Source organism: Lipotes vexillifer, unplaced genomic scaffold (assembly GCF_000442215.2).
Source record: "Lipotes vexillifer unplaced genomic scaffold, Lipotes_vexillifer_v1.1 scaffold121, whole genome shotgun sequence".
In the NCBI taxonomy this organism is placed as follows: domain Eukaryota; kingdom Metazoa; phylum Chordata; class Mammalia; order Artiodactyla; family Lipotidae; genus Lipotes; species Lipotes vexillifer.
Window position 1 is genome coordinate 696738 of NW_006773122.1, and position 14568 is coordinate 711305.

The 14568-nt window shown below is 43.9% G+C and overlaps 1 protein-coding gene across 1 annotated transcript in view; it reads right to left on the minus strand.

Moving 5' to 3' along the window:
* Positions 1-14568, minus strand: part of SLC36A1 (solute carrier family 36 member 1) — a 40846-nt gene that overhangs the window by 9020 nt on the left and 17258 nt on the right. The window contains exons 8-9 of the mRNA XM_007448027.1: positions 12034-12200; positions 1280-1449 (exon numbers count right to left, since the gene is read on the minus strand). Of these exons, the coding sequence (XP_007448089.1) occupies positions 1280-1449; positions 12034-12200 (337 nt within the window). The remainder of the gene's footprint in view (positions 1-1279; positions 1450-12033; positions 12201-14568) is intronic.

The window sequence follows — 14568 nt, forward strand, 5'->3', positions numbered from 1 at the left end:
TCAGCAGGAGAGCTACCCAAGATTAAGGTCAAGGGACAGTCTTTAGTTCCTCAGCTCCAGTGAGTTTTTTCCACGCAGATCCAGGATGCTGAGCTTCCACCCACTGTCCTAGAAGTAACATCAGGAAGACAACTGCAGGTGGTTTGAGGAGGTCCATTCCAGGATGGGCACTAGTCTGATCCCCATGTTTGCTTGGGTAAGGATGCACAGCCTTTTCCCTGTCCTCCTCTTGCTAACAGTTAACCAATAAAGTCATTTCTGACTTTCCATACTATGAGTGCATGCTAGACAACATTCACATCATTCATCCCTAAAGCATTCCATTCTGGTCTAATTAAAAAATCACATAGACCTATCTTTACTCCAAAGACAGAGGCTTGGACTGGATAATTTAAAGAAAGTCCCAGGGAAGTCTCAATATAATAAGGAAAGACGTTTCTTTTCCAAAAAAACAAAAAACAAAAACTTAAACACAGCCAAAAAGAGAAATCTGTGATTCAAGCATTCAATTTGGAAAGAAACTGCAAATCGCCTAGAAATTTAAATTAGATATTACAGACCAATTTATTCAAGGATTCTCTATTCTATCAATTCACAGAATCTTCCAAAAAAAAAAGAGTTTATTTTTATTTTTGAACTTATACCAGTTTTAGCCAAGAGCAAATAAGGTGATATCTTGTCTCTCAACTCACGCTCCTGGGTGTGTGGTCAGGGAAGAGGAATAAAACACAAAGTGATAAGTCAAGCACCTAGGTTAATCAACAGAAATTTTCTAAGAAACATAATTTAGTTAAGACCAACATCCAAAAGTGTTTAGAATAGTATCAAGCAGTCTCAAAATGAAATCCAAGGAATAGACTGTCACATTGGAAACACGATTATTTGAAAAAACAAACAAACATACACCTGCTATCAAAGTAACCTATAGTACTCATTATGCATATGGGTTAAATGGCTCTCTTTTAAACTTTTGCCATATTTCATACGGAATAGTAATTGCGCATGTTTAGCATGAATTATGACCATCGTCATTGCATTTTAGGCCATATCTATAAATAAAGCACCATTTCCATTCCCGTGTCCTTTAGAGCACATCTATAATCAATTCACTCCCTTCATGGACGTGCCTCAACTCTGAAGCTGACACTGCACCCCAAGTTCTCTGCTCACACAGCACTGGCCATTTCACTATGATACAAGTTCTCTCTCATGAAAGCCCTGGCGACCCGGTGCCCTCTGGAAGAAAACAGACAAGGCAATGATCTTGTCCTCTACTCACACGTCAGGCAGACCAGCATGGTGCGTACGGATAGGTCTATCACCAGCTCACAATGCTCAGGCGCACGGGCCACGAAGAAGGGGATGATGATCTCGGCCGGGACATAGAACTGGAGGGCATAGGTGAAGAAGATGCCGATGGAATACAGCAGCTTAACTGACTGGTACAGCCTGCAGAAAGAGCCGAGACACGTTCAGAGGCGGCTCTGCACGCTCATACACCAGCAATGAGAGTGCAAAACAGTCCCAAGGTGATTTGGCCATATCTATCCAAGTTACAAGTGCACGTGTCCTTTGGACAAAAAATTTCAGGTCTAGGGATTTATCTTATAGATATACTTACACATGCACACATAAACTTCATAAAAAATAAGTTGCTGCAGCATTATTTAAGTCTGAAACACTGAAAAGAGTTTAAATGTTAATCAGTGGGGAACTGGCTAAACAGATCATGGCACCCCCATATAACTGCTAAAAAGTAGGAGACAGAACTCCAGGCGCTGATGTGGTACGAGCTCCACGATATATGATGAAGTGAAAAAAGCATGAAGCAGAACAGTGTCGACAGTATGGTACCAACTGTCTAAAAAAGGAAAAAGAGGGAAAAACACTCCTCTTCACACACACATACATGTGATATTCTTACATACACCAAACATCTTCAGGAGGAAACATAAGAAACTGGTAATATGGTTGTCCCTGAAATGGAAAATGGTAAAACTGGGGTCCTGGAGAGGCAAGTGGAAACTTAACATTTTCTGTATGCCCTTTGAACATTTGGAGTCTTTTCCACAGGCATATATCCTTTCAAAAATAAAAACAATTAAAAATACAAGGTGGAGGAGCTTCAAGATGGCAGAAGGGTAAGATGCGGAGATCACCTCCCTCTCCACAAATACGTCAGAAATACATATACATCTGGAACAACTCCTACAAAACATCTACTGAACGCTGGCAGAATACCTCAGACTTCCCAAAAGGCAAGAAACTCCCCCACGTACCTGGGTAGGGCAAAAGAAAAAAGAATAAACAGAGACAAAAGGATAGGGACGGGACCGGCACCAGTGGGAGGGAGCTGTGAAGGAGGAAAGGTTTCCACACACCAGTAAGCCCCTTCGCGGGCGGAGACTGCGGGTGGCGGAGGGGTGGGGGCGAAGCTTCGGAGCCACGAAGGAGAGCGCAGCCACAGGGGTGCGGAGGGCAGAGCGGAGAGATTCCCGCACAGCGGATCGGTGCCGACGGGCACTCACCAGCCCGAGAGGCTTGTCTGCTCACCTGCCGGGGCGGGCGGGGCTGGGAGCTGAGGCTCGGGCTTCGGTGGGAGCGCAGGGAGAGGACTGGGGTTGGCGGCGTGAACGCAGCCTGAAGGGGTTAGTGCACCACGGCTAGCCGGGAGGGAGTCCGGGGAAAAGTCTGGAGCTGCCAAAGAGGCAAGAGACTTTTTCTTCCCTCTTTGTTTCCTGGTGCTCGAGGAGAGGGGATTAAGAGCGCTGCTTAAAGGAGCTCCAGAGACGGGCGCGAGCCGCGGCTATCAACGTGGACCCCAGAGACGGGCAGGAGACGCTAAGGCTGCTGCTGCCGCCACCAAGAAGCATGTGTGCAAACACAGGTCACTATCCACACCTCCCCTCCTAGGAGCCTGTGCAGCCCGCCAATGCCAGGGTCCCGTGATCCAGGGAAAACTACCCCGGGAGGACACACGGCGCACCTCAGGCTTCTGCAACGTCATGGTGGCCTCTGCTGCCGCAGGCTCGCCCCGCATCAGTACCCCTCCCTCCCCCACTGGGCTGAGTGAGCCAGAGCCCCTGAAGCAGCGGCTCCTTTAACCCCGTCCTGTCTCAGCGAAGAACAGACGTGCTCAGGCTACCTACACGCAGAGGCGGGGCCAAATCCAAAGCTGAACCCCGGGAGCTGTGCAAAGAAGAGAAAGGGAGATCTCTCCCAGCAGCCTCAGGAGCAGCGGATTAAATCTCCAGTCAACTTGATGTACCCTGCACCTGTGGAATACCTGAATAGACAACGAATCATCCCAAACTGAGGAGGTGGACTTTGAGAGCAAGATTTATTACTTTTTCCCCTTTTCCTCATTCTGTGAGTGTGTATGTGTATGCTTCTGTATTTGATTTTGTCTGTATAGTTTTGCTTTTACCATTTGTCCTAGGGTTCTATCTGCCTGTTTTTAAATTTTTCCTTTTTAAAATTTTTCCCTTAATAATTTTTTATTTTAATAACTTTATTTTATTTTATTTTATTTTATCTTCTTTCTATCTTTCTTTCTATTTTTTCTCCCTTTTATTCTGAGCCGTGTGGATGAAAAGCTCTTGGTGCTCCAGCCAGGAGTCAGTGCTGTCTGTGCCTCTGAGGTGGGAAAGCCAACTTCAGGACACTGGTCCACAGCCTCCCAGCTCCACATAATATCAAACGGCAAAAATCTCCCAGAGATCTCCATCTCAACACCAACACCCAGCTTCACTCAACGACCAGCAAGCTACAGTGCTGGACACCCTATGCCAAACAACTAGCAAGACAGGAACACAACCCCACCCATTAGCAGAGAGGCTGCCTAAAATCATAATAAGGCCACAGACATCCCAAAACACACTACCAGACGTGGACCTGCCCACCAGAAAGACAAGATCCAGCCTCATTCACCAGAACACAGGCACTAGTCCCCTCCACCAGGAAGCCTACACAACCCACTGAACCAACCTTAGCCACTGGGGGGCAGACACCAAAAACAACGGGAACTACAAACATGCAGTCTGCAAAAAGGAGACCCCAAACACAGTAAGATAAGCAAAATGAGAAGACGGAAAAACACACAGCAGATGAAGGAGCAAGATAAAAACCCACCAGACCTCACAAATGAATAGTAAATAGGCAGTATACCTGAAAAAGAATCCATAATAATGATAGTAAAGATGATCCAAAATCTTGGTAATAGAATAGACAAAATGCAAGAAACATTTAAGAAGGACCTAGAAGAACTAAAGAGCAAACAAACAATGATGAACAACACAATAAATGAAATAAAAATTCTCTAGAAGGGATCAATAGCAGAATAACTGAGGCAGAAGAACGGGTAAGTGGCCTGGAAGATAAAATAGTGGAAATAACTACTGCAGAGCTGAATAAAGAAAAAAGAATGAAAAGAACTGAGGACACTCTCAGAGACCTCTGGGACAACATTAAATGCACCAACATTTGAATTATAGGGGTCCCAGAAGAAGAAGAGAAAAAGAAAGGGACTGAGAAAATATTTGAGGAGATTAGAGTTGAAAACTTCCCTAATATGGGAAAGGAAATAGTTAATCAAGTCCAGGAAGCACAGAGAGTCCCATACAGGATAAACCCAAGGAGAAACATGCCAAGACACATATTAATCAAACTATCAAAAATTAAATACAAAGAACATATATTAAAAGCAGCAAGGGAAAACCAACAAATAACACACAAGGGAATCCCCATAAGGTTAACAGCTGATCTTTAAGCAGAAACTCTGCAAGCCAGAAGGGAGTGGCAGGACATATTTAAAGTGATGAAGGAGAAAAACCTACAACCAACATTACTCTACCAGCAAGGATCTCATTCAGATTTGATGGAGAAATTAAAACCTTTACAACAAGCAAAAGCTAAGAGAATTCGGCACCACCAAACCAGCTTTACAACAAATGCTAAAGGAACTTCTCTAGGCAGGAAACACAAGAGAAGGAAAAGACCTACAATAACAAACCCAAAACAATTAAGAAAATGGGAATAGGAACATATGTATCAATAATTACCTCAAATGTAAATGGATTAAATGCTCCAACCAAAAGACATAGACTGGCTGAATGGATACAAAAACAAGACCCGTATATATGCTGTCTACAAGAGACCCACTTCAGGCCTAGGGACACATACAGACTGAAAGTGAGGGGATGGAAAAAGATATTCCATGCAAATGGAAATCAAAAGAAAGCTGGAGTAGCAATTCTCATATCAGACAAAATAGGCTTTAAAATAAAGACTATTACAAGAGACAAAGGACACTACATCATGATCAAGGGATCGATCCAAGAAGAAGATATAACAATTGTAAATATTTATGCACCCAACATAGGAGCACCTCAATACATAAGGCAAATACTAACAGCCAAAAAAGGGGAAATCGACAGTAACACATTCATAGTAGGGGACTTTAACACCCCACTTTCACCAATGGACAGATCATCCAAAATGAAAATAAATAAGGAAACACAAGCTTTAAATGAGACATTAAACAAGGAGGACTTAATTGATATTTATAGGACACTCCATCCAAAAACAACAGAATACACGTTCTTCTCAAGCGATCATGGAACATTCTCCAGGATAGATCATATCCTGGGTCACAAATCAAGCCTCGGAAAATTTAAGAAAAATGAAATTGTATCAAGTATCTTTTCTGACCACAGTGCATTGAGACTAGATATCAATTACAGGAAAAAATCTGTAAAAAAAATACAAGCACATGGAGGCTAAACAATACACTATTTAATAACCAAGAGATCACTAAAGAAATCAAAGAGGAAATCAAAAAATACCTAGAAACAAATGACAATGAAAAAATGATGACCCAAAACCTATGGGATGCAGCAAGAGCAGTTCTAAGAGGGAACTTTATAGCTATACAAGCGTACCTTAAGAAACAAGAAACATCTCAAAAAAACAACCTAACCTTACACCTAAAGCAATCAGAGAAAGAAGAACAAAAAAACCGCAAAGTTCGCAGAAGGAAAGAAATCATAAAGATCAGATCAGAAATAAATGAAAAAGAAATGAAGGAAACGATAGCAAAGAGCAATGAAAGTAAAAGCTGGTTCTTTGAGAAGATAAACAAAATTGATAAACCATTAACCAGACTCATCAAGAAAAAAAGGGAGAAGACTCAAATCAATAGAATTAGAAATGAAAAAGGAGAAGTAACAACTGACACTGCAGAAGTACAAAGGATCATGAGAGATTACTACAAGCAACTCTATGCCAATAAAATGGACAACCTGGAAGAAATGGACAAATTCTTAGAAATGCACAACCTGCCGAGACTGAACCAGGAATAAACAGAAAATATGAACAGATCAATCACAAGCACTGAAATTGAAACTGTGATTAAAAATCTTCCAAAAAACAAAAGCCCAGGACCAGATGGCTTCACAGGTGAATTCTATCAAACATTTAGAGAAGAGCTAACACCTATCCTTCTCAAACTCTTGCAAAATACAGCAGAGGGAGGAATACTCCCTAACTCATTCTATGAGGCCACAAGCACCCTGATACCAAAACCAGACAAAGATGTCACAAAGAAAGAAATCTACAGGCCAATATCACTGATGAACATAGATGCAAAAATCCTCAACAAAATACTAGCAAACAGAATCCAACAGCACACTGAAAGGATCATACACCATGGTCGAGTGGGGTTTATCCCAGAAATGCAAGGATTCTTAAATATACGAAAATCAATCAATGTGATACACCATATTAACAAACTGTAGGAGAAAAACCATATGATCATGTCAATCGATGCAGAGAAAGCTTTTGACAAATTAAACACCCATTTATGATTAAAACCCTGCAGAAAGTAAGGATAGAGGGAACTTTCCTCAACATAATAAAAGCCATATATGACAAACCCACAGCCAACATTGTCCTCAATGGTGAAAAACAGAAACCATTTCCACTAAGATCAGGAACAAGACAAGGTTGCCCACTCTCACCACTATTATTCAACATAGTTATGGAAGTTTTAGCCACAGCAATCAGAGAAGAAAAGGAAATAAAAGGAATCCAAATCGGAAAAGAAGAAGTAACACTGTCACTCTTTGCAGATGACTCTGCAGATGACATGATCCTATACATAGAGAATCCTAAAGATGCTACCAGAAAACTACTAGAGCTAATCTGGTAAAGTACTAGGATAGAAAATTAATGCACAGAAATCTCTGCATTCTTATACACTAATGATGAAAAATCTTAAAGAGAAATTAAGAAAACACTCCCATTTACCACTGCAAGTAAAAGAGTAAAATATCTAGGAATAAACCTACCTAAGGAGATAAAAGACCTGTATGCAGAAAATTATAAGACACTGATGAAAGAAATTAAAGATGATACAAATAGATGGAGAGATATACCATGTTCTTGGATTGGAAGAATCAACATTGTGAACATGACTCTACTACCCAAAGCAATCTACAGATTCAATGCAATCCCTATCAAACTACCACTGGCATTTTTCACAGAACTAGAACAAAAACTTTCACAATTTGTATGGAAACACAAAAGACCCTGACTAGGGCTTCCCTGGTGGCACAGTGGTTGAGAGTCTGCCTGCCGATGCAAGGGACACAGTTTCGTGCCCTGGTCCAGGAAGATCCCACATGCCGTGGAGTGGCTGGGCCCGTAAGCCATGGCCGCTGAGCCTGCGTGTCTGGAGCCTGTGCTCCACAACGGGAGCACATATGGTCACCTTATCTTTGATAAAGGTGGCAGGAATATACAGTGGAGAAAGGACAGCCTCTTCAATAAGTGGTGCTGGGAAAATTGGATAGGTACATGTAAAAGTATGAGATTAGATCACTCCCTAACACCATACACAAAAATAAGCTCAAAATGGATTAAAGACCTAAATGTAAGGCCAGAAACTATCAAACTCTTAGAGGAAAACATAGGCAGAACACTCTATGACATAAATCACAGCAAGATCCTTTTTGACCCACCTCCTAGAGAAATGGAAATAAAAACAAAAATAAACAAATGGGACCTAATGAAACTTAAAAACTTTTGCACAGCAAAGGAAACCATAAACAAGACCAAAAGACAACCCTCAGAATGGGAGAAAATATTTGCAAATGAAGCAACTGACAAAGCCAAAATTTACAAGCAGCTCATGCAGCTCAATATCAAAAAAACAAGCAACCCAATCCAAAAATGGGCAGAAGACCTAAATAGACATTTCTCCAAAGAAGATATACAGATTTGCCAACAAACACATGAAAGGATGCTCAACATCATTAATCATTAGAGAAATGCAAATCAAAACTACAATGAGATATCATCTCACACCTGTCAGAATGGCCATCATCAAAAAATCTACAAACAATAAATGCTGGAGCAGGTGTGGAGAAAAGGGAACCCTCTTATACTGTTGGTGGGAATGTAAATTGATACAGTCACTATGGAGAACAGTATGGAGGTTCCTTAAAAAACTAAAAATAGAACTACCATACGACCCAGCAATCCCACTACTGGGCATATACCCTGAGAAAACCATAATTCAGAAAGAGTCGTGTACCAAAATGTTCATTGCCCCTCTATTTACAATAGCCAGGACATGGAAGCAACCTAAGTGTCCATCAACAGATGAATGGATAACGAATATGTGGCACATATATACAGTGGAATATTACTCAGCCATAAAAAGAAACAAAATTGAGTTATTTGTAGTGAGGTGGATGGATCTAGAGTCTGTCATACAGAGTGAAGTAAGTCAGAAAGAGAAAAACAAATACCATATGCCAACACATATATATGGAATCTAAGAAGAAAAAAAAAAAAGGTCAGGAAGAACCTAGGGGCAAGATGGGAATAAAGACACAGATCTACTAGAGAATGGACTTGAGGATATGGGGAGGGGGAAGGGTAAGCTGTGACAAAGTGAGAGAGTGGCATGGACATGTATACACTACCAAATGTAAAATAGCTAGCTAGTGGGAAGCAGCCGCATAGCACAGGGAGATCAGCTCGGTGCTTTGTGACCACCTAGAGGGGTGGGATAGGGAGGGAGGGAGATGCAAGAGGGAAGAGATATGGGAACATATGTATATGTATAACTGCTTCACTTTGTTATAAAGCAGAAACCAACACACCATTGTAAAGCAATTATATTCCAATAACGATGTTATAAAAAAAAAGTGCAATGTAACTCCACAAGCCTATTTATATCCTTCCCATCCAACTCAGTGCTCCCTAGAATCAGACAGTGACCACACAGGGCAACAGGCAGGATCAAAATCCATCTTTCCATTCCACTACGGTTACTATCCTACTACTGCTTCATGGGTAGCTTCTTAGGGAGACTGCTGACTCCCCATGGGACATCTCTATCTTATCCCAGGCCTAGGACTGTGCAGAGGAGTAAAAAGGTCTGATCAATAAGTATTCACAGATCTGACTTGATCATTCAAGGGAAGGACACTGCCCCTAAGCAAAGCTCCACTTCAAATAAGACGGTCACGCGTTATGAATCGAGAAACACGGACCTCCCTCCCTCGGAAATCTATTTAAAAGTTGTGATTATATTGTGCTTGATGCATACTGAATTCCTCTGTGGTCGAAATTAATACCTAGAAGATGTTCTAATGCTATGAGCAGAACATCCTAGGAGAAACTGAGACTGACAAAACATCTTACTTGTTCCAAGAAGAGATGATAAAAATCCTTGGGGAAAAAACCAGCTAGTGGCTCTATAATTAAACTCAGTGCAGCACCAAAGCCTTCTGGAGTGCTGGCAAGTCTAGAATCAGGATAGTCACCTGCTGGGATGGCCAAATAAATCACACCCGAATGGAGGCAGAAAGATTAGGGTAGCTGGGTTTGAAACATCAGAGGAAAGAAGACAGATGCTCAGCTATGGCTTCAGATTATGTGGGCTGCTTCTGCGGCCCCTGATCCACTTATCTTCACTTATGCGAGCTGCCACCTGACTCTTCTCTCTCCAAAGGGCAGGAACATTTGGAAATTTTAAAGCAGGCATCAGAGGGAAAGTGAAAGACTTTCAGAAAACAAAAGCCCATTTCAGGGCTACCACTTGGCTGGCCATACAGCAAACCTAGTCCCCCAAAGCCCTGCTGATTAGGGTGTCCTGTGTGAAACCCTGATACTCCTGAAAAGATGTTTTTCTCAGTTTTCTCAATCTGTCCTTGTACAATGCCTCACTGATCAGAGCTCTAAAACCAGACTGGCTTGAGAGGTTATTCTGATCCCTAGGGCATTCGACAAGCTTCTCAGAATCTGCTCACGGCTGCTCTCTGCAATGAAACTGTAATCTTCCGAAAAGAACTGCTGCTGAAGACACACCCTGTGACATCTACCTTTTTAGGAAGCATTTCAGTGTGTCTCAGTGCTTCTCTACAATACAGCAACCATGACTTAGGGAAAATGAGATACAGAAGGGTTCCCAAGCATCCCGGGCCCACGGTGAGAGGCTCCATCTGCACCTGCACATGGAGCAGGTGACAGCCATGGGACAGGCACAGCAGAAGCTGGGAACCAGGCAGGTTTGCCCTCCTCTTTCTCCGTCTATTTAGAATGGTTCAAGGTCAATGGACTGGATGCTTGACCATTCTGGGCTCAGATCTCCGGGGAGAAATGGCACCATCAGTCAGGGGATCGGCCAATCCATGCAGCATCCATTTCCATCGGAATGACTCACCCAAAGCATAAAGCTCTTGCAGCATCCTACTTCTCCATAGTGCCAATACAGTATTAGAAAGCTCACACACATCTTTTGCTCTTCATGACAATCCTGGCAGAAATGACTATTCTTATTTCCCAGAAAGGGGAACTGAGGCAGTGAGAAGCTGTGATCTGTCCAAGGCCGTACAGCTGGGACACAGCAGATCACCTCTATCCTCTGTGCCCCACTGGCTTCCTGGTAACCTCTCCTCATTTATGAATGCCTCACAGTCTCAGCACTTAGTCCTCCTTTTCATTCAAAAACTTTTCACTGGGTTTTGATCATACGCCAGGCATTGTGCCAGGCGGGGGCTTGGAGTAAAATGAACAACTGGACAGTTACTGCCCTCAGAGCTTACAGTGTAGGGAGATCACAGTACAGGTAAACAGACAACTACAACACAATGGGAGAAGGATTAGGACAGGATCCTCACGGGACTCCAGGGCAGCAGAGAGGAGGGCCACTGACCCAGACTTGAAGTTGCTGCGGCTGAGACATCAGAGACGTTTCTCAAACAGAGTGACGCCCAGGCTGAGTCCTCCTCACTGAGAAGGAATAAGGCAGGGGTGGGGCTAGAGCCTGAGTGGCCCTGACTGTACCTGAAGGTTTCCTCTTTATCATAAGAACTAAAGGAAGCCTTTGAGCCTTCTCAATGGGGAAGTGCATGAGGGCACTAAGGGTTAGATGGCTCACACGGGTAACAGGAGGAGAAAAGATGTGGAGAGAGAGTCAGACCCAGGCAGGGAAACCAGCCAAAAGGCTTACTGGGCAGCCAAGGAGGGATGGTGCTAGGCTGGGGGCTGGTGGCAAGTGAGAGTTCAAGTGAAATGGGCTGGGGCTTCCCTGGTGGCACAGTGGTTAAGAATCCGCCTGCCAGTGCCAGGGACATGGGTTCGAGCCCTGGTCTGTGAAGATCCCACATCCCGTGGAGCAACTAAGCCCGTGCGCCACAACTACTGAGCCTGTGCTCTGGAGCCCGCAAGCCACAACTACGGAAGCCCGTGTGCGTAGAGCCCGTGCTCCGCAGCAAGAGGAGCCACCGCAGTGAGAAGCCCGCGCACCGCAATGAAGAGTAGCCCCCGCTCGCCGCACCTAGAGAAAGCCTGCCCACAGCAACGAAGACCCAACGCAGCCAAAAATAAATAAATAAAATAATTTTTTTTAAAAAGTGAAGTGGGCTGATTTAAGAGATAGGGAGGAGGAAAAATACACATTCTGACCCTCATTAATTTTTTTAAAAACCCAGTGCTCCCAGGCTTCCATCCTCCCCAACATACCAACAGTTGGGCAGGTTGAGGGTTATGCTCCCTTGGATGTTAGCTCCAAATTGCAGGTACCCCAGACACCCCAGGCTGATGTAGAGGACAGTGATGATAGCCATTCCCACATAGAGGATGAGCGAGAACTTCCGGGGATCCTTCATTTTGTTTTCAAGGGGCAGAACCTAGGAGAGTAGTGAGAGAAGAGAAAGCATAGAATAAAGCAACATTAATGGCCAATGACAACAACAAAGTAATATTCTCAGAAAAAAGTAACTTCTCTATCCCCAAATTTCCCCAAAGCACATCTGTCCTTGACTAGACAGACAAATGCAAGCTGTTCCTCATTAGTTACGCTTGCCAAGCTGGAGGAGCTCTGGAGCCTGCTGTCTAAGCAGGAAGTCCCAGGAGGTAAGGGCGGGCAGGCCCAGAAGCCAGGATTCCTGGCACAGGCTGGTTCTTTGCCTCCGGCTACAAGATCCCTGTGGGCTAGGAGTGCTGTTTGCTCCTCAAATGCAGGTGGCATGGCACCCAGGAGGCCCTCTCGCATCATGCCCACCCAGCGCAACAAGGAAGAGACACGGGTGGTGGCCCAAGCCAGCTGTACCTCACCTGAAATCACAGCTCTACTAACCTGTCCCAAGAATGCAAAATGCAGGTCAGGGAAAACTGCCACTCCAGTTCCCAGAAACTGTTTCCTTACCTCAAAAGGGGTGGGCACTAGCAGTGACAAGTGAAATCTCCAAGTTAGAGAAACCGAGAGGACCCTGGAGATTGAGGCTCGTGGAGATGTATAACAAAACCCAGTTTCCAGACTCCTGTTTCAAACCACTGATCCTCACGGCCTTCTCCCTCACGGCAGAGGACATTTTTTTTTTTTTATTAAATTTATTTATTTTATTTTTGCTTGCGTTGGGTCCTTGCCGCTGCACGCGGGCTCTCCCCAGCTGTGGCGTGCGGGCCTCTCATTGTGGTGGCCTCCCCTGTTGTGGAGCATGGGCTCCAGGTGCATAGGCTGCAGTAGTTGTGGCATGCAGCCTCAGTAGCTGTGGCTCGCAGGCTCTAGAGCGCAGGCTCAGTAGCTGTGGCACCCGGGCCTAGTTGCTCCACAGCATGTGGGATCCTCCCGAACCAGGGCTCAAACCCGTGTCCCCTGAATTGGTAGGCGGACTCCCAACCACTGCACCATCAGGGAAGCCCAGGACTTTCTTTAACATTAGCCAAAGCTAAGGAAAGCCCCCCTTTTTTTTAATACTTTAAATTTTTATTATGAAAATTTTCTTTTAAAACATTTAAGTATAGTTGACTTACAATGTTGTGTTTAATTTCTGCTGCACAGCAAAGTAACTCAGTCATACATATATATATTCTGTTTCATATTCTTTTCCATTATGATTTATCACAGGATATTGAATACAGTTCCCTGTGCTATATAGTAGGACCTTGTTGTTTATCCATCCTATATGTAATAGTTTGCATTTGCTAATCCCAAGCTCTCAATCCTTCCCTACCCCCGACCCCCTGGCAACCACAAGTCTGTTCTCTCTATTTGTGAGTCCGTTCTTGTTTTGTAGATATATTTGTTTGGGTCGTATTTCAGATTCTACATATAAGTGATATCAGATGATTCTTGTCTTTCTCTTTGTTACTTCATTTAGTATGATAATCTCTAGTTGCATCCACATTGCTGCAAATGGCATTATTTCATTCTTTTCAATGGCTGAGTAATATTCCATTGTGTGTGTGTGTGTGTGTGTGTGTGTGCGCGCGCGCGCGCATGCCACATCTTCTTTATTCATTCATCTGTCAGTGGACATTTAGGTTGCTTCCATGTCTTGATTATTGTGAATAGTGCTGCTATGAACACAGGGGTGCATGTATCTTTTCAAATTATAGTTTTTTCTGGGTAGATGCTCAGGAGTGGAATTGCTGGATCACATGGCAACTCTATTTTTAGGTTTTTGTTTCAATAAATTTATTTTTATTATTTATTTATTTATTTATTTAGGCTGTGCTGGGTCTTCGTTGCGGCGTGTGGGCTTCTCTAGGTGCGATGCACCGGCTCTAGAGTGTGCAAACTCAGTAGTTGTGGCGTGTGGGCTTAGTTGCGGTATGTGGGATGTTAGTTCCCTGACCAGGGATCGAACCCGCATTGGAAGCGAGGAGTCTTAACCGCTGGACTGCCAGGGAAGTCCCTACTTTTAGTTTTTTGAGGAAACCTCCATACTGTTAGGAAAGGCCCTTAATGAAGGCTGGTTCGTATAGGGACAGGGAAAATAGCAAGTGTGACTGTGACAACCTTCACGATCTGCTGTCAACGGCCCCTGGCTGGTCTGACTCCCTAAACGTGACTCAGGCAACATCAAACTGCCCCCGCCGCCGCCCCCCATCCCAACTGTCTTTGATCTTGTCATTATGCTCATTTTCCTTGAGGGCCTGCGGCCACCAGGCAGAGCAGGTCTGAGCCAGACACACCCGGCGAGCCAGCTGCAGGCCTGGGGCTCTGGGGCGTATCACTGCTCTGTATCTCCAACTGGCCCTCAGCAACACCCC